At 37.6% G+C, this 20,993-nt stretch overlaps 1 protein-coding gene across 1 annotated transcript; it reads left to right on the top strand.

Moving 5' to 3' along the window:
• The first annotated feature begins 1,563 nt into the window (after positions 1–1,563).
• Positions 1,564–19,519, top strand: LOC131951599 (uncharacterized). Its single transcript, XM_059313921.1, has 4 exons — positions 1,564–1,676; positions 10,733–10,820; positions 16,962–17,013; positions 18,901–19,519. The coding sequence occupies exons 1-4, from the start codon at positions 1,564–1,566 to the stop codon at positions 18,942–18,944; spliced, it is 297 nt and encodes a 98-aa protein (XP_059169904.1). The 3' UTR covers positions 18,945–19,519.
• Positions 19,520–20,993: the final 1,474 nt, after the last annotated feature.

Genomic DNA, 20,993 nt, shown 5'->3' on the forward strand with positions numbered 1-20,993 from the left:
TCTAATTCGGACTGGCCGGCCAAAGGCCGAAATCAAGAGCAATTTCAGACTTTGGCCGGTCCACCATGGCCAGTCCGCGGATTGAAATGAAGTTAAGTTTCGGGCTTTGGCCGGTCAATGAGAGGCAATATTGGCCAATGCGCGCATTGGCCGGCCAATCCGCGCTTTGGTCGACTTCGGGCTTTGACCGTAACATATATATATATATATATATATATATATATATATATATATATATATATATATATATATATATATATATATATATATATATATATATATATATATATATATATATATATATATATGGATCCAAAAAAAAATTTTGCGGGGTGGCCCTTTTCCGTCTGACATTAATACATCTATAGGCCCACCAGAATGTGCTCGTGTGATCACACATAATCAACTTAGATCTACTATAAAAACAGGCAGATAAAAAAGTCATAGGCTAATTATTTAGGTTTAAAATCGGACATAATTAACATAAAGAAACGAATTGGGGTGGGGGGGTATGTCATAGGCCCTACTCTAAAAACTAGATCTACTTTTATTCTTCATAATAGACTCAGTACAGTGATAACACGATCACAATACGTTTAATGAACTTGGCAGATGCAAGTTTTCGGAGAAATCGGACCTTTACTTTCAACAAACAAATATTTAGCCCTGTTTATTGGAAGCTGTTTCTGAAGGATATAGACTAGCAATTAAAGAAGCTGGGGAAATGGCTACCATGGGGTTGGGGTGGGAAAGGGTGATTGTACTGCGGGATGGAAGGGAGGGGTAATAACAGGTGGGTAATTTCTACGACCCGTGGTATTATATATATACACATATAAAAACTGTCTAGCTCCAGTAGCTGGCATAAAATTTATAAAATCTTGCATGTTCTCTAATTTTTAGATAAGGGGTCATCCATAAATGACGCCACACTCGTAGGGGGAGGGGGAGGGGGGGTCCGTAATTTTGTGACGATGTGTGATGAGGGGGGGGGGGGGGGTTCAGATGTTGCGACGTCACACTTTTGCATTATAAAAGAGCAATGTTAGAAAACGAATTTTAGACGTTATTTCGCGTTTTAGATAACTGTTTTAATAAATTGTAATAGTTTAGACAAGATTTTAGAAAAATATCAATGTTTTAAAAAATTCAACTGCAATTTTGAGGGGGGGGGGGGGTTGTAGGCTGAAGTGTGACGTCAATTTAGGGGGGGTCTGGCTTTTTGTGACGATGTGTGACGGAGGGGAGGGGGGAGGTAAAATCGTCAAAAAAGCGTGACGTCATTTTTGGATGACCACTAAAGTAGATCTAATTACTAGGCCTATGCCTAACCGAATTTTATTAACAACGCCTGACTATGCATTGTGTAGCATGTAATTTTAGATACCGGCCAGTGATGAAAAAGTAAGTTTTATATATAGGTAAAATAATAGTTCAATATATAAAACTTTACAAAACTGAGGCAGAAAAAAAGAGAAAAAAAAAGAGAAAAGAAGAAAAAAAAATCAAGATATTATTGATTTTCTTTCTCTTGAAAATTAGACTATCCTTTTCAATAAAATAATGGCTGACAAAACAGCGGTGACACTTCTAAACCAGAAAGAAGAAAGTGAAGATAATGTTGAATCAGATGAATGGAAGGCTCAGAAGTACAGAAACAAGGTTATTGAAAGAATGTAAGTCATAGTGTTGTTGTCTATAATCTAGATCTAAAGTGTCTGATGAAAACAAGTTTTTGACTATTCGGGGTTTAGTCTAGAAGTGAAGTAGCTGAGGAAATTCATTCCTTTAGGCTATTAATATTATAATTATTATTCTAAGGGCTGATTTCAAATGGCTGATAAAAATTATTTGCATGTTTACAAATATTGTTCACATTGTAACTTGTTGCATTTAAAACTGTTAATAATTTAGTGGATAGAAAACTAGGCCTAATAGTCGTAGTTTATAGTGCATGATTACATTAAATTGACTGACTTTGTAACGAAAATAATATATAGCAAGACTAAGACTGATATTGTTACAAAAACAAGACAAAAATCAAAACACGATGACAAAAAAATGCGACAGGATCAAAGTGCTTTATTAAGGTTGACAGTATTGATACTAAACAAGTACAAAAAATGATGAACCTTAGCACAATGATTTAGATCCTAGTAAGCAGTAAAACGAAAACTGTACATATAATATATGAATAAGTCTAAGTAACTCAGAAAAACTTTCCAATAACCTTTTGTTTTACAAGAAATTATAAAGCAGGAAAAAACTCATTCTAAAGTTATCTTTTAATAAATTTACAAAAAAAATCTAAAAAAAAAAATATATATATCTAGACGTCTAGATCTATTCGTTTCGGCTAGGATAAAAGATTCTAGGATCTAGAATTATAGAATCTAGATCTAGAATCTAGAGTAACTCTGCCTGGCCCGACTATGCGCCTCAAAATGAACAACTCCGTAACTCTCACTTCGAATACTAATTGGCACTAATTGCACTGTTATTTAAATATTTTATACAGAAACATTATAATTGGTAGCAAATATGTCCATTTATAAGTCCATTTATATCAAACTTTGATCCATTGAATTACCCACAGTGGGATATGAGCAATTAAAAGCAACCCGTCATGTAGGCGGCCATTTTTATGTTGCCGGGACAAGCAAAGACTCCTCCCGACTTAGCGTCTTTTTAAAACAATGTTTGGATGATATTTCGAATCGTCCCTTTGAATCCCGGTCAGAACGTCCCCCCGTCGTGGCCTCAACCAACCGGCGGGCTTTTTGCATTGAGTTAAATATAAACTCAAAACAATAATATAAACAATCTCCTTTTAGGTCGGTCAGGCCACATACCAGGCACCCACAGTGTTGTGTGTCGTGCCTTAACCAAAATAAACTATCTCCCCTATTATTTTTTTTCCATTGTTATAAATTATATTATTTTTGGCATTTAGAATCAAATACACACTGAAACACAAAAATAAGCACATAAAATATTAATAGTACAAGATTATTTATTCAACTGAGCTGAAAAAAACAGCAAAAATATGACGTAGTCGGATGGAGGAAAGACCAGTCGTTTGGAGGCAAAACCGGGAAAATTGTAGTCGGGTCCAGGACGACTGGGTCGTCTGTTTTGGGGGCATATATTTAAAAGTTATATTGCGAATGGAAAAAAAGGGAATACATATTTTTATTCTTCTTTGGATGGAGAGTATTTCTATGCTTTGGTTTTCATTCTATGTCAAATAGTAACGAAATTAGGTGTCTCGAACCGGAAAGGAGTCTCCGTTTCAGGCTAAGGGTGTCCGGGGCTGGTAATGTTACTCTAGGCCCTAGGCCAGTAATAACTCAGTATTACTCAGTAATGAGTATGGAGTAATGTAAAATAATAGTAAAATGATAGGCCTATTATAATAAATAAATTATATTATTAATTATATTATAAAATGTTAAATGTAGGCCCTACTTATTACTTAAATGTAGGCCCGGTGGTCTATCGTTTTAGGTTAGGTCGAGGTGCGTAAAATCGGCCGCGGCTAGTGATGTAAAAAAAAGTTGCCTCATTGTTGAGGCTTTAACTTTAATTATTAGAAGTAGGCCTAGGCCTATACTATATTCATATATATATTGTGGTAAAATCACGATATACTAGGCCAGGGGTCTCCAAACTTTTCAGCCTGAGGGCCGCATTAACTATCAAATATCAGTTGGGGGGCCAGAGTTTCTTCAAAACATCCCTTCGGAGTGGTATTCCCCCCCCCCCCCCTGAAAAATGTGTACCGCCCCCCCCCCCCTCTAACGAAATATAATTTATATAGAAATATATACAAATGTCAAGGTCACCTCCCCCCCCCAGAGAAAAAAGTGTGAAAGAAACACTGCCGGTGGCCAACAACACACTAGAGGTCCAAGTTTGCTCTCAAATTATTCTTCATATATTTCAATCTTGAAAATATTTGTTCACACAGGTATCTTGTTCCAAAATTTGAAAGGTACTTTGATGCAAATGTTTTAATATTAGGAAAATCTTCCTTTTGCAAAAGCTTATAAAAACCCAACCGCCCTTCTTTGAACGTGTCTCTAATGACCTCCAGCTGCAATTCATCTTTGCAACTGGCCACATTTGCTTCATATGGGTTCTGAAACAGTTTCACTTTTCTGCCTTTGAATCCAAGTCAGAAAACCCCTTCTGAAACTGCAGCTGGAGGTCTTTGATGATCTTGTATGCAAATGACATGGGGAACTCAGTGGTTGCTTCAGCCGTAAAGACCTTGCACTACTGAGAATGCGTCAAGTTGTTGGCTTGTACTTTTGTTCCAAAAACATGACAAGTTTGGATCTGAAGGCCTTTAGTTGATTGTAAAGATCAGAAACTAAATTTCCATCTAGTAGTTTTAGGTTCAGAAAATTTAAATGACTAGACATGTTTGCAGCAAAGGCCGATTTCTATACCCACTTTCATCAGACAGTAAGTACATCAGCTTGTGGCTGGCCTTTACTTTCAAAGAAGTCACCTATTTCCTTTCTCAACTTAAATACTCTGCTCAGAAAAATGTATCGCAAATTAGCCATCTTACTGCTGTGAAATATGGTAAATCTTGCGATTCTGTGTTTCTATCTTTTAACATGTCTCTGAACTATCTATATTCTCTCCGGTAACAGTGCCATACATTCTATGTAGGGAAGCCAGCTCTTGTGTTATGTTTTTGTCTTCATCCACACCTCTAATGAACATAAGCAGCTGAGATGTGGAACAGCTGTTCAGCAACTGATCCATTGCAATTAAAAAATTGCCAAACTTGCTTGCATTTTTCGCTATTTGAGTCACGATGTTTTCATCAATGTCTGCAACACGGCCGATAATAGTATTTGCACCCAAAGCTACATTTTCTAATTGTTTTAAATATTCTGGGCATAGTTTCTCAGCCACCTCTAACACACATTTATTCCATGAACAAAAAGAATGCCGCAGGCCGGATGAGAGGACCTCGCGGGCCGCATCTGGCCCGCAGGCCGCATCTGGCCCGCAGTGTAGTAGGCCCTAATAATTGTTTGTTTAAGAAACACAGAAAAAAACCAGAAGATTTGCGACAACTAGCTCTAGTAGTTCTGTGTTGGGTTCTTCTGTCTAGGGGTGTATATATATAACAACAGACAAATATAACGTATACAACAGTAGATAACACTAACACTCTATAATAAAAAAAATAATAAGATATTTAATATATATATATATATATATATATATATATATATATATATATATATATATATATATATATATATATATATATATATATATATATATATATATATATCCACACTACAACTAACTGCTTCACACACTAGCACACGCTCTGACACCTGTCATCTCACTCAACCAAGGGATACAATTATATACCAAAGGGAGGGTACCTGTCGTTCCAGCACACAACACACTCACACACAAGCAGGGGACATGTAAGGGACATAACATTCTGTTAGTAAAATAAGACGATTAAATTTACTAAAGTTAAAAGTAGTAATAATATCTAGAACAATGTTTAGTAGCAGCAATAATTAGCTCATACATTCAAAATAATTAGAAATACAAAATAATTAGCAAAACAGTATTTAAAATGCAACTAAAATCAATCCTTGCACATTTTTAAACATTAGGCCTATGTATTAAAATAATATGGCGGCAAATAGGCCTAAATGATGGTTTACAGTATTTCCGGTGGTTTCCGGAACGGCTTGACAGACTACGCCATGGAATAATAACCAAAGCTATATCTTGATTTTACCTATATTGTGATATATTTGTATCAAATATTATAGATAGGCCCTAACTGAATAATAAACCAAAATCAATGGCTAAATATATAAATATAGGCCAGAAATTAACTTTAAACAGCAGTGTTTGCGAGCAATATTTGCTAGCATATAAACAGCAGCCATTTGTAAAATAGAGTGGATTCCCCGGAGTAAGTATAAGTTTACCAAAAAAAAAACTTAAACAAGATGGCTGCTGAAGTAAACAAGCTTTATTGCATCTGATGAAAACATCGCTAGTCTTTATTTATCACTGAAAAGTTTTAATACAATTGTTTAAAAACAGGTACATGAATGAAACTTTGAAACATTTTTGTAACTTTCAAAACATAAATCTTCCTTAAAATGTGACTGAAATAATTACTAAAATGTAATGAATGAGGCAACTTCTTTTCACATTACTAGCCTTGGCTGATTTTACGTACCTAAAACAATAGATTACCCTAGGCCCTATAATATTGGATATAATGTATATATTGTATAGGCTTATATATATATAACACACATATATATATATATATATATATTATACACTATGTATATATAGGCCTATATATATACACACATAAATATAATATATATGTGTGTGTATATATATATATATATATATATTATATATATATATATATATATATATATATATATATATATATATATATATATGTATATATATATATATATATACACACGTGTTTGTGTGTGTCTTTGATGTTATTAAGATTCAATAGGCCTGCTTAATTTGTTTTTAGCCTTGGGACTAGGCGTACATAACTAATTAGTAAATGAAGTACGTGGACTAGGACATGTGCATGCGATTCCTCTCTTGCTAACAAAACAGGGTGAGTGAGCTGTCTGCCAATGGTGGTCTGTGACACATTTTTCTTGCACTCAGGTCAGTCATTTTAATGGCATTTTTAAAAAAAAGATAAATCTATTAGATCCAAATTTTAACAAGATATTTTATACGACCTGACCCGCGCAGTAAGCATACGCCGCTATTTAGTTGTGATTTTGCCGCATGTTTTGAGAGGTCTTCCATATTTTTGTGGATGTCCACATTGGGGGTGGGGGGGGGGGGGGGTTGCTGAAAATGGACACGTGTGGACGTGGAAGGGGAGTCCTAAAATTCAAAATTTGGTGGACATCATATACTTTTAATCCTTCGCAAACACTTAATTTGGAAAGAGTCAAGTGATCTGATTGTGGCGGTTGATAACTTTCCAGCATTTGCTGCATACAATAGGAAACTAAGTACATTACTTTTGAAAAGTCTGCGTTTGGTTTTGGAGGAGGTTTTCTTCATGTTTTCTGCATGGTTGTCAAAGCGTGTTTGGCTTAAGAGATGCCTGTTTTAATTTCAGCTGAGCACTAACCTTCATAATTGACACTGCTGCATCTTTTAATTGCTCTACTTGATTGTTGTTTATTGTAATAGGTTCTTGACCAGGTGTATTTTTTTAAAAAATTTGGTCATGTTAATGTTTTGTTTGAGCCCAACTCCATTTGCAAAATATTTAGTTTTTCTTGCAGATCTTTTTGACTGCTGGCTATCTGATGCCTCTCATGTCTTCTAGGCCAGTTGTTAGTGTCCATCTGATGCCTCTCATGTCTTCTAGGCCAGTTGTTAGTGTCCATCTGATGCCTCTCATGTCTTCTAGGCCAGTTGTTAGTGTCCATCTGATGCCTCTCATGTCTTCTAGGCCAGTTGTTAGTGTCCATCTGATGCCTCTCATGTCTTCTAGGCCAGTTGTTAGTTGTTAGATGCCTCTCATGTCTTCTAGGCCAGTTGTTAGTGTCCATCTGATGCCTCTCATGTCTTCTAGGCCAGTTGTTAGTGTCCATCTGATGCCTCTCATGTCTTCTAGGCCAGTTGTTAGTGTCCATCTGATGCCTCTCATGTCTTCTAGGCCAGTTGTTAGTGTCCATCTGATGCCTCTCATGTCTTCTAGGCCAGTTGTTAGTGTCCATCTGATGCCTCTCATGTCTTCTAGGCCAGTTGTTAGTTGTTAGATGCCTCTCATGTCTTCTAGGCCAGTTGTTAGTGTCCATCTGATGCCTCTCATGTCTTCTAGGCCAGTTGTTAGTGTCCATCTGATGCCTCTCATGTCTTCTAGGCCAGTTGTTAGTGTCCATCTGATGCCTCTCATGTCTTCTAGGCCAGTTGTTAGTTGTTAGATGCCTCTCATGTCTTCTAGGCCAGTTGTTAGTGTCCATCTGATGCCTCTCATGTCTTCTAGGCCAGTTGTTAGTGTCCATCTGATGCCTCTCATGTCTTCTAGGCCAGTTGTTAGTGTCCATCTGATGCCTCTCATGTCTTCTAGGCCAGTTGTTAGTGTCCATCTGATGCCTCTCATGTCTTCTAGGCCAGTTGTTAGTGTCCATCTGATGCCTCTCATGTCTTCTAGGCCAGTTGTTAGTGTCCATCTGATGCCTCTCATGTCTTCTAGGCCAGTTGTTAGTTGTTAGATGCCTCTCACTTTTTTACTTTCTCGTATACGAAATATAAAGTTTTGTAATTGTGCAAGAAAAAAATCTTTTTGCAAATCTCACCGTTTTACACCTCCCTGAGTCAGAAAAACATAGTTTTGCAATCTTGTCTATGTGTGTGTCTGTAAACATGATAACTTGAGTACCGTTACAGCTAGGATGATGAAATTTCATGTATGAGAATTATATCAAAATTGTAGATCTGTATCAACTTTTCAGCGATATCCAATAACCATAAGTGGAACTTTTTCTACTTTCAATTTTTCAAAAGCCTATAACTTGAGTACTATTTCAGATAGATAAATGAAATTTCACACGTGAGAAATGAGTAAAAGATCTAATTCTCTGCCTTCTATCAAATTCTATCATGTCTGAACCATAGATGGGCCAGTGCTATGTCTACCATATAGAACATTGCATTGGAACCCTTCATATATGATTTTGATTGCAATTATTTTTTTTTTTCTTGAAAACCATGTCAAAGTAAAATTTTCCAGAGGTTGTTTCCATCTAGGCTATCAAAAACCTTTTGAAAATGGATGAATAATGCATAGAGAGGGCATTTCCATTCATTGTTTTGTTTCTAGTATCTGTGGCATGGAAAATATGTGGTTAGTGCATGATTTGCCTTTCCTAAACCCAGCTTGTTATTTCCACATATTTGCATTTGCAGGCCTGGAGATCCTTCTTAGCATGGGGCTGTAAATTATTTGTCTGGAGATGCCTTGACAGTTTTTACACCATTTTTTATTTCCCTTTTATTTCACTTTGACTATTAGACCAGTTTTTCCATTTACCTGAGGTCCATTGTTCCAGATTTCTTGCAACATTTTACAGATGACTTGTGATACGTCTGTTGTTTCTGCTTCAAGCATTTCTGTTGCATGCCTTATAGTGTTTATATTAGCTTGTCATACATCATTCTTTTTTTCATAATTAAATAACCTTTATAACAGCTGCCCTGCCTGTTCTTGGCTCTGTACCCATCAACAAACTAATCTTCACAGTCTTGTACCATGTTGCTTACCTGATTGAGAAAACCACTCACCATTTGGTGAAGCCCTGATCAGCTGTGTTAAAGTATATGATGCTGGGGAGCTGAAGTTGTACCAAATTCTTTTTTCAAATGTGGACACCATCATGGAGGACATGATTGGCTCAAGTAGCTGCAGGTCTCATTTCAAGCCTGACCAACTCCATCAGACATTTCCAATCTAAGCCAGTAAGAGGACAATAAAGAAAGATGTTTTATTTTGTAAGCCTCATAACAACAACATTTAAGAAACCTGTAGATGACTTTTTCAAAGACAACAATCTCCCTTGGGATTTTGGTTCTGTAGTTTGTTTGGACAGAGCTCTAATCATGCTGGGAAGGAATTCTGTTTTTTGGTGCGCTATTGGAAGTGAAGCATCACACAGTATGGTTACACATTGTATTCTATACCGGCATGTGTTGGCTACTAAAACCTTGCCTCAAAAACTGGCTCAAGTATTCAAAAGTGAAGTATGTGTGAAATAGTGCTCTGAGGCTCTACATCTTCAGTGAGCTGTGTAAAAAAATGGGTTCTGAAAAAAAGGGCGGCTGGGCCTAGTGCTGACCATACTGTCCCTGAGTCCACCCAGCTATGATGGGTACCTGACTCATGGTAGGGAAAATAAGTGCGGCTGGGCATAGTGCTGACAGAAACAGATAAGCTCTGCTTGTCTTGCCCAATAGACCATCGGGTTTGAAAACTCCTGGATATGGATGCTACTAGCTAAACCAGGGGTCTCCAAACTACGGCCCGCTGGCCGGATGCGGCCCGCGATGTCCTCTCATCCGGCCCGCGGAGATTTTTTTGTCCACGTTTGTTGGTGATGGCTGAGGAACTTTGCCCAGAAAAATCAGTGACATGCCTGGAAGAAACTGGCCCCCGAACTGAAATTTGATAGTTAATGCGGCCCTCGGACTGAAAAGTTTGGAGACCCCTGAGCTAAACCAATGAAAAAATTCAATGAGAAGAAAAACATTTCACACTTAATTCTGAAAATCTGTTCATAATTTTTTCATTAACAAATAGCAGTTTTTTTCTTTTGACAATGGGGTTAGACTGTTGGAAGTGGTGGTTAAGCAAACCTACTCCATAAATTCATCAATTTAATTTTAAACTATTTTTGCATGTTTTTTAATGCCAAATTCAACAGTGCTATTTTGAATTAAAAGTGTCCTGTTGTTAGATAGCCTGCTAATCTCATAAGTTGTTTATTCATTTAAGCCCCTTCAGAATTTGAGAAAATTTGATAATCCAAGTAATTATTTTCTTAAATTGAACATAAACACTATGAGATATGTATTTGTTGAAGCTAATGGTGGTATTTGAAATTGTCCTCCACTGATGAGAAATTGTGTTGAACTCTCTTGAGTCAAATGTGTGCAATTGCTTTTTCAGCCAAGAAGAAATGAGAAAATCTGAGTCTCAGGTCCCAAAGTCAGCTGCAGAACTTGAGGAGTTTGTTTTCTCTAAAGCCACATCAAGGGTAATTTGTTTGACTTTCTTTAAAGGGGCATACACTCATCACTTCCTCAATGAAATGAAAACTAGAATCAGCTTGAGATGCCGTGGATGTTAAGTTGGGGCACAGCATCTTTTTTTTTCTATTAAAATGTTTTGAAATTTTCACCTGATCTCTCCTGCCTGGTTATAGAGCTACTTGTCATACAGTGCTACATTACAGGGTGCTACTTGTCATACAGTGCTACTTTACAGGGTGCTACTTGGCATACAGTGCTACATTACAGGGTGCTACTTGTCATACAGTGCTACATTACAGGGTGCTACTTGTCATACAGTGCTACATTACAGGGTGCTACTTGTCATACAGTGCTACATTACAGGGTGCTACTTGTCATACAGTGCTACATTACAGGGTGCTACTTGAGATACAGTGCTACATTACAGGGTGCTACTTGTCATACAGTGCTACTTTACAGGGTGCTACTTGTCATACAGTGCTACATTACATGGTGCTACTTGTCATACAGTGCTACATTACAGGGTGCTACTTGTCATACAGCGCTACATTACAGGGTGCTACTTGTCATACAGTGCTACATTACAGGGTGCTACTTGTCATACAGTGCTACATTACAGGGTGCTACTTGTCATACAGTGCTACATTACAGGGTGCTACTTGTCATACAGTGCTACATTACAGGGTGCTACTTGAGATACAGTGCTACATTACAGGGTGCTACTTGTCATACAGTGCTACTTTACAGGGTGCTACTTGTCATACAGTGCTACATTACATGGTGCTACTTGTCATACAGTGCTACATTACAGGGTGCTACTTGTCATACAGTGCTACATTACAGGGTACTACTTGTCATACAGTGCTACATTACAGGGTGCTACTTGTCATACAGTGCTACATTACAGGGTGCTACTTGTCATACAGTGCTACATTACAGGGTGCTACTTGTCATACAGTGCTACATTACAGGGTGCTACTTGTCATACAGTGCTACATTACAGGGTGCTACTTGTCATACAGTGCTACATTACAGGGTGCTACTTGTCATACAGTGCTACATTACAGGGTGCTACTTGTCATACAGTGCTACATTACAGGGTGCTACTTGTCATACAGTGCTACTTTACAGGGTGCTACTTGTCATACAGTGCTACATTACATGGTGCTACTTGTCATACAGTGCTACATTACAGGGTGCTACTTGTCATACAGCGCTACATTACAGGGTGCTACTTGTCATACAGTGCTACATTACAGGGTGCTACTTGTCATACAGTGCTACATTACAGGGTGCTACTTGTCATACAGTGCTACATTACAGGGTGCTACTTGTCATACAGTGCTACATTACAGGGTGCTACTTGTCATACAGTGCTACATTACAGGGTGCTACTTGAGATACAGTGCTACATTACAGGGTGCTACTTGTCATACAGTGCTACTTTACAGGGTGCTACTTGTCATACAGTGCTACATTACATGGTGCTACTTGTCATACAGTGCTACATTACAGGGTGCTACTTGTCATACAGTGCTACATTACAGGGTGCTACTTGTCATACAGTGCTACATTACAGGGTGCTACTTGTCATACAGTGCTACATTACAGGGTGCTACTTGTCATACAGTGCTACATTACAGGGTGCTACTTGTCATACAGTGCTACATTACAGGGTGCTACTTGTCATACAGTGCTACATTACAGGGTGCTACTTGTCATACAGTGCTACATTACAGGGTGCTACTTGTCATACAGTGCTACATTACAGGGTGCTACTTGTCATACAGTGCTACATTACAGGATGCTACTTGTCATACAGTGCTACATTACAGGGTGCTACTTGAGATACAGTGCTACATTACAGGGTGCTACTTGTCATACAGTGCTACATTACAGGGTGCTACTTGTCATACAGTGCTACATTACAGGGTGCTACTTGAGATACAGTGCTACATTACAGGGTGCTACTTGAGATACAGTGCTACATTACAGGGTGCTACTTGAGATACAGTGCTACATTACAGGGTGCTACTTGTCATACAGTGCTACATTACAGGGGTGCTACTTGAGATACAGTGCTACATTACAGGGTGCTACTTGTCATACAGTGCTACATTACAGGGTGCTACTTGTCATACAGTGCTACATTACAGGGGTGCTACTTGTCATACAGTGCTACATTACAGGGGTGCTACTTGTCATACAGTGCTACATTACAGGGTTCTGCTTGAGATACAGTGCTACATTACAGGGTGCTACTTGTCATACAGTGCTACATTACAGGGTGCTACTTGTCATACAGTGCTACATTACAGGGTGCTACTTGTCATACAGTGCTACATTACAGGGTGCTACTTGTCATACAGTGCTACATTACAGGGGTGCTACTTGTCATACAGTGCTACATTACAGGGTGCTACTTGTCATACAGTGCTACATTACAGGGAGCTGCTTGAGATACAGTGCTACATTACAGGGTGCTGCTTGGCATACAGTGCTACATTACAGGGTGCTACTTGAGATACAGTGCTACATTACAGGGTGCTACTTGAGATACAGTGCTACATTACAGGGTGCTACTTGTCATACAGTGCTACATTACAGGGTGCTACTTGAGATACAGTGCTACCTTACAGGGTGCTACTTGTCATACACTGCTACATTACAGGGTGCTACTTGAGATACAGTGCTACATTACAGGGTGCTACTTGTCATACAGTGCTACATTACAGGGTGCTACTTGAGATACAGTGCTACTTGGGATACAGTGCTACATTACAGGGTGCTACTTGTCATACAGTGCTACATTACAGGGTGCTACTTGTCATACAGTGCTACATTACAGGGGTGCTACTTGTCATACAGTGCTACATTACAGGGGTGCTACTTGTCATACAGTGCTACATTACAGGGTTCTGCTTGAGATACAGTGCTACATTACAGGGTGCTACTTGTCATACAGTGCTACATTACAGGGTGCTACTTGTCATACAGTGCTACATTACAGGGTGCTACTTGTCATACAGTGCTACATTACAGGGTGCTACTTGTCATACAGTGCTACATTACAGGGTGCTACTTGTCATACAGTGCTACATTACAGGGGTGCTACTTGTCATACAGTGCTACATTACAGGGTGCTACTTGTCATACAGTGCTACATTACAGGGAGCTGCTTGAGATACAGTGCTACATTACAGGGTGCTACTTGTCATACAGTGCTACATTACAGGGTGCTACTTGAGATACAGTGCTACATTACAGGGTGCTACTTGAGATACAGTGCTACATTACAGGGTGCAACTTGTCATACAGTGCTACATTACAGGGTGCTACTTGAGATACAGTGCTACCTTACAGGGTGCTACTTGTCATACACTGCTACATTACAGGGTGCTACTTGAGATACAGTGCTACATTACAGGGTGCTACTTGTCATACAGTGCTACATTACAGGGTGCTACTTGAGATACAGTGCTACTTGGGATACAGTGCTACATTACAGGGTGCTACTTGTCATACAGTGCTACATTACAGGGGTGCTACTTGTCATACAGTGCTACATTACAGGGTGCTACTTGTCATACAGTGCTACATTACAGGGTGCTACTTGTCATACAGTGCTACATTACAGGGGTGCTACTTGTCATACAGTGCTACATTACAGGGTGCTACTTGTCATACAGTGCTACATTACAGGGTGCTACTTGTCATACAGTGCTACATTACAGGGTGCTACTGTCATACAGTGCTACATTACAGGGTGCTACTTGTCATACAGTGCTACATTACAGGGTGCTACTTGTCATACAGTGCTACATTACAGGGGTGCTACTTGTCATACAGTGCTACATTACAGGGGTGCTACTTGTCATACAGTGCTACATTACAGGGTGCTGCTTGAGATACAGTGCTACATTACAGGGTGCTACTTGTCATACAGTGCTACATTACAGGGTGCTACTTGTCATACAGTGCTACATTACAGGGTGCTGCTTGAGATACAGTGCTACATTACAGGGTGCTACTTGTCATACAGTGCTACATTACAGGGTGCTACTTGAGATACAGTGCTACATTACAGGGTGCTACTTGAGATACAGTGCTACATTACAGGGTGCTACTTGTCATACAGTGCTACATTACAGGGTGCTACTTGAGATACAGTGCTACATTACAGGGTGCTACTTGAGATACAGTGCTACATTACAGGGTGCTACTTGTCATACAGTGCTACATTACAGGGGTGCTACTTGAGATACAGTGCTACATTACAGGGTGCTACTTGTCATACAGTGCTACATTACAGGGTGCTACTTGTCATACAGTGCTACATTACAGGGGTGCTACTTGTCATACAGTGCTACATTACAGGGTGCTACTTGTCATACAGTGCTACATTACAGGGTGCTACTTGTCATACAGTGCTACATTACAGGGTGCTACTTGTCATACAGTGCTACATTACAGGGTGCTACTTGTCATACAGTGCTACATTACAGGGTGCTACTTGTCATACAGTGCTACATTACAGGGGTGCTACTTGTCATACAGTGCTACATTACAGGGTGCTACTTGTCATATAGTGCTACATTACAGGGTGCTACTTGAGATACAGTGCTACGTGAAAATGACATAGTAGTATTAAACAGTGGTGTAGTGAGGTCGGGTGTCACCCGTTGAGGCACTTAATGGTGTCACCCCCCAGAAGCGTAGCGACCCTTCCCAGGGACAAACTTTCAATATTTTATTTGCACCCCACCCCCCCCCCCCCTCAAACTTTCGATTTGCACTTCTTAAAACACTATTTAACACTCAAATTAATCACTTAATAAAGTGGAATTATCATTTTTCTCTATTTATTTTGCTTTTTTTTTGCCTTGGTGTCACCCTCCTAAATGGTGTATTAGCCTCTGGTATTAGACTTCAGTGCAAGAAATCTTTGCCATCAGACCACAGGCCTCATGCATTCCTTACAGCAAGGTTTCAGGGAATTTTTTTATCCTAGTCAGGTAGCACTGTGGCTAGATTTGGGCTATTTCTTTACCCTAGTCAGGTAGCACTGTGGCTAGATTTGGGCTATTTCTTTACCCTAGTCAGGTAGCACTGTGGCTAGATTTGGGCTATTTCTTTACACTAGTCAGGTAGCACTGTGGCTAGATTTGGGCTATTTCTTTACACTAGTCAGGTAGCACTGTGGCTAGATTTGGGCTATTTCTTTACACTAGTCAGGTAGCACTGTGGCTAGATTTGGGCTATTTCTTTACACTAGTCAGGTAGCACTGTGGCTAGATTTGGGCTATTTCTTTACACTAGTCAGGTAGCACTGTGGCTAGATTTGGGCTATTTCTTTACACTAGTCAGGTAGCACTGTGGCTAGATTTGGGCTATTTCTTTACACTAGTCAGGTAGCACTGTGGCTAGATTTGGGCTATTTCTTTACACTAGTCAGGTAGCACTGTGGCTAGATTTGGGCTAGTCAGGTAGATGAGTAGCCTTACATCTCTGAGAGACTACAAAAGTTCCAGAGTTAGGTCTTGATAGACCCTGAGTTTATTTAGGCAGCCAGAATGTGATGCACGTTTGCTTCACCATGCCTGGACTAGAAGAGTTTTTGATTGAATCATCATAACAAGCCCAGTTGGTAAAAGAAAAAAGAGGGAAAATTAGGATGACCTGTACTATAACTTGTAGAATAGAATAGAAAAAATAAGGCAGCTATTCACATGGCATTCTTGATTCAAGTATTCAAACATTTATCTCGCTTTACAATAGATTGAATAGGTTATTCTAAAATTGACGCATTTTAAAAAAATATTCTGCATCAAATTTAAATGAATTACAAAAGTGAAATTTAGTCTATAATTCCTATATCTCATTTGACTTGGCAATGGACTTGTTTTTATTGATTTCACTAATTGGTTTCAAATATCTGAAATTCACAAACAATAATTGACTATTATTTTTAAAATATGTATCTGTTGCTATATAGCCTGAATAAAACAACTGGTTCATTTATTAAAGGGCCTATACATAAAAAGCAGGGACAGGAGTTTGTATTTCTGTTGGTAAAATAACAAACAGCAAGCTTGCAGCCATTTTGTCATTTAGTTGCTAATGATCCTATTTGTGTACAATTTCAGAAAAGTTACCTAGATCTGGTTGCAAGAATTTTAATCTACATCACTGAATTCAGTAAGTACTCTTTCTAGACAAGTTAAGAACTAGATGAAGAGCACATGGGCTAAACCACAATTGTCAGACTTTTTCACTTTTGAGAAAAACGAAATTTAGTGTTTTTTCAGACTCCGGTAGCCTCACACGTGTTAGATTTTGAATTAACAGGAGCTTTTTATGACAATAGGTTCAATCCTTGATGTGTAGGTGTATTCATTTAGTTACCAGGTCAAACCACATGTTCAGAATAAATAAAAAAATAATGCCTACCAATTTTGGACCTATGTTGTTTTTCCCTTATAATTCTACTGAATTCATGATAAGGCGTGGAAGATCACCCAGTATGTATTGAAAAAGCTTTGATTATTCTAATACTGATAGCCATGGACCTATAGTATTAAATAATCAGATGGTCTATGTCAAATTCTGACTCACGCTCTGGCTTTGGTCTGCTTCTGACTCAGGTCGTAGTTTGGCAGTTCTTCTTCTTTTGTTCACATACCTTTTTAGTATGAGTCTTTAAATTTTAGACAGGCCTGACTAGCTTTGCAATCTTGTTTTGTTCACATACCTTTTTAGTATGAGTCTTTAAATCTTAGACAGGCCTGACTAGCTTTGCAATCTTGTTTTGTTCACATACCTTTTTAGTATGAGTCTTTAAATCTTAGACAGGCCTGACTAGCTTTGCAATCTTGTTTTGTTCACATACCTTTTTAGTATGAGTCTTTAAATCTTAGACAGGCCTGACTAGCTTTGCAATCTTGTTTTGTTCACATACCTGTGGTTCACGCTAAATGTTTACAATCGTAGTCGGGTTTAGTGATGGCTATTAGGGGCTCGTATACATTATTAGTCTGTATATATTTCATAGCGTACGTCTTGATGAGTAGATCTATATAACTATATCTAAATCAAATTTAAAGTTCCTTTCTTTATATTCTAAACTATTTTTTGCAGAGCCCTTCCAGGTAGTGTTCTAATCAACTCCCCAAAATCTCATGCCTATCGGATGAACGGTGGCAAACCAAAATGGACTTTTATTTTTATATGGCGTATATAGAGAAAAAACAAATCGCACTCTACCGGGGCGCCACCCCTGCGAATTTGAAATTTTTTTTTTCGCAGAAACCTCCCCAGAAATATTCACAACAACTTCCCAAAGTTTCACGGCGATGTGATGAGAGGTGTAGTAATGCATGAAAGACAGACTGACACAAAAACGAACATACATTACTTCATATATATATAGATAGATATGCACTAGTATTACACGAAAAGTACGCTTACTAAAAACTTTCAAAAAGTGGACATCTGCGGTTTAGCCCATGTGGTCTTCAGATGTTCTAATATTTCAATTTGAACATATAGCTCTGCTCAATGTAGTATAAATGGATACAGCTTTAGTTTATAAAGTGAGGTGATGTTTATATTTGCTGTACTTTCTAACAGATAAAAATTGTGTTTATATTTGCTGTACTTTCTAACAGATAAAAATTGTGTTTACATTTGCTGTACTTTCTAACAAATAAAAATTTTGTTTATATTTGCTGTACTTTCTTACAGATAAAAATTTTGTTTATATTTGCTGTACTTTCTAACAGATAAAAATTGTGTTTATATTTGCTGTACTTTCTAACAGATAAAAATTGTGTTTACATTTGCTGTACTTTCTAACAGATAAAAATTGTGTTTACATTTGCTGTACTTTCTAACAGATAAAACTTTTGTTTATATTTGCTGTACTTTCTAACAGATAAAAATTGTGTTTATATTTGCTGTACTTTCTAACAGATAAAAATTGTGTTTACATTTGCTGTACTTTCTAACAGATAAAAATTTTGTTTATATTTGCTTTACTTTCTAACAGATAAAAATTTTGTTTATATTTGCTGTACTTTCTTACAGATAAAAAGAAAGAAAAGAAAGATGAGATGGCTGGAGACCCCTGATCTGTATGCCTTTTGTTGGAATCTAGTGACTTGGTTTTATCACCATTATTTAGTTTAAGATAGGGGTAGACAATTGTGTGATACATTTAAATGTTTAAGATAGGGGTAGACAATTGTGTGATACATTCAAATGTTAAGATAGGGGTAGACATTTGTGTGATACATTCAAATGTTAAGATAGGGGTAGACATTTTTGTGATACATTTAAATGTTTAAGATAGGGGTAGACATTTGTGTGATACATTCAAATGTTTAAGATAGGGGTAGACATTTGTGTGATACATTCAAATGAAACGTGATACTGAATTATTACTCCCATGTAAAATTTAATTATAATTATTTTTTTTGTATTGAATTAATCTAAATCCAGTTGCCAACATGCTTAATTTTTATATAAACTTTGTGATTATTATTAAGATTGATTTTTGCACAAACACTGGTTTTAAAAGCTTATTAAACTGACATGGGGCAATTATGGAATGCTACTAGTCAAGTTTGTATAGAACAATACATGCTGAGGTGTGCAGTTAATCCACAGAGGTGGGAATGTCTTAAAAATGTCATTTGACAAGCTTTTAACATTGGTTAAAACCTCTCTATCTCACATTGGTTAAAACCTCTCAATCTCACATGGGTTAAAACCCTTTCTTTCCTTCTAAAATCTTTGATACTATATAAACAATTGAATGGGCTTTTGTTCTGGTGCTATTGAATACAAACTGCTGATAGTGGTCATGTGCTTATTTATTTATGAAAGCTAACTTTAACCACAAAAGTTTTTTACTTGAGTTGACAAATGACTGACATATTATCATATTTAGTGTGAAATGTTTTATTTAGAGTTTACAGATGTGTGCAATGTTTTTTTTAAACTTTTCTGTCTACTAGGTTGTTTTTGTAAATAATTAAAATTTGTCATATTAGAAATGTTGAAATAAAATTTTATTATTATAATTTTTTTCTGATTTATTGACTGAGAGAAGAATCTCCTACCCCCCCTTCTTTCTAAGATAGTGACACTATTTTAAATTGATAGGCTAAGTAATGTAGCTTTTTCCTTCAATTCAATTATTTTTTTCTTTTCCCTTCATTCAATTCTTCCTTTCTCCTTCGCTTCATTGATTTCTTTCTTTCTACTTCCCTGCATTGATTTCTTTCTTTCTACCTACTTCCCTGCATTGATTTCTTTCTTTCTACTTCCCTGGATTGATTTCTTCCTTTCTATCATTGATTTCTTTCTTTCTACCTACTTCGCTGCATTGATTTCTTCCTTTCTACTTCCCTGCATTGATTTCTTTCTTTCTACTTCCCTGCATTGATATCTTCCTTTCTACCTACTTCCCTGCATTGATTTCTTCCTTTCTTTATACTTCCCTTGATTGATTTCTTCCTTTCTATCATTGATTTCTTCCTTTCTACTTCCCTGCATTGATTTCTTCCTTTCTTTATACTTCCCTTGATTGATTTCTTCCTTTCTATCATTGATTTCTTCCTTTCTACTTCCCTGCATTGATTTCTTCCTTTATTTATACTTCCCTTGATTGATTTCTTCCTTTCTACTTCCCTTCATTGATTTCTTCCTTTCTACTTCCCTGCATTGATTTCTTACTTTCTCCTTCCCTTGATTGATTTCTTCCTTTCTACTTCCCTGCATTGATTTCTTCCTTTCTACTTCCCTGCATTGATTTCTTTCTTTCTACCTACTTCGCTGCATTGATTTCTTCCTTTCTACTTACTTCCCTGCATTGATTTCTTTCTTTCTACTTCCCTGCATTGATTTCTTTCTTCCTACTTCCCTGCAATGATTTATTCCTTTCTATCCTTTCTACTTCCCTTCAATGATTTCTTCCTTTCTACTTCCCTGCATTGATTTCTTCCTTTCTACCTACTTCCCTGCATTGATATCTTCCTTTCTACCTACTTCCCTTCATTGATTTCTTCCTTTCTACTTCCCTGCATTGATTTCTTACTTTCTCCTTCCCTTGATTGATTTCTTCCTTTCTACTTCCCTTCATTGATTTCTTCCTTTCTACTTCCCTGCATTGATTT

This window comes from Physella acuta, unplaced genomic scaffold (genome assembly GCF_028476545.2).
Source record: "Physella acuta isolate Inbredline_101_S28 unplaced genomic scaffold, ASM2847654v3 ptg000814l, whole genome shotgun sequence".
Taxonomy (NCBI): Eukaryota; Metazoa; Mollusca; class Gastropoda; family Physidae; genus Physella; species Physella acuta.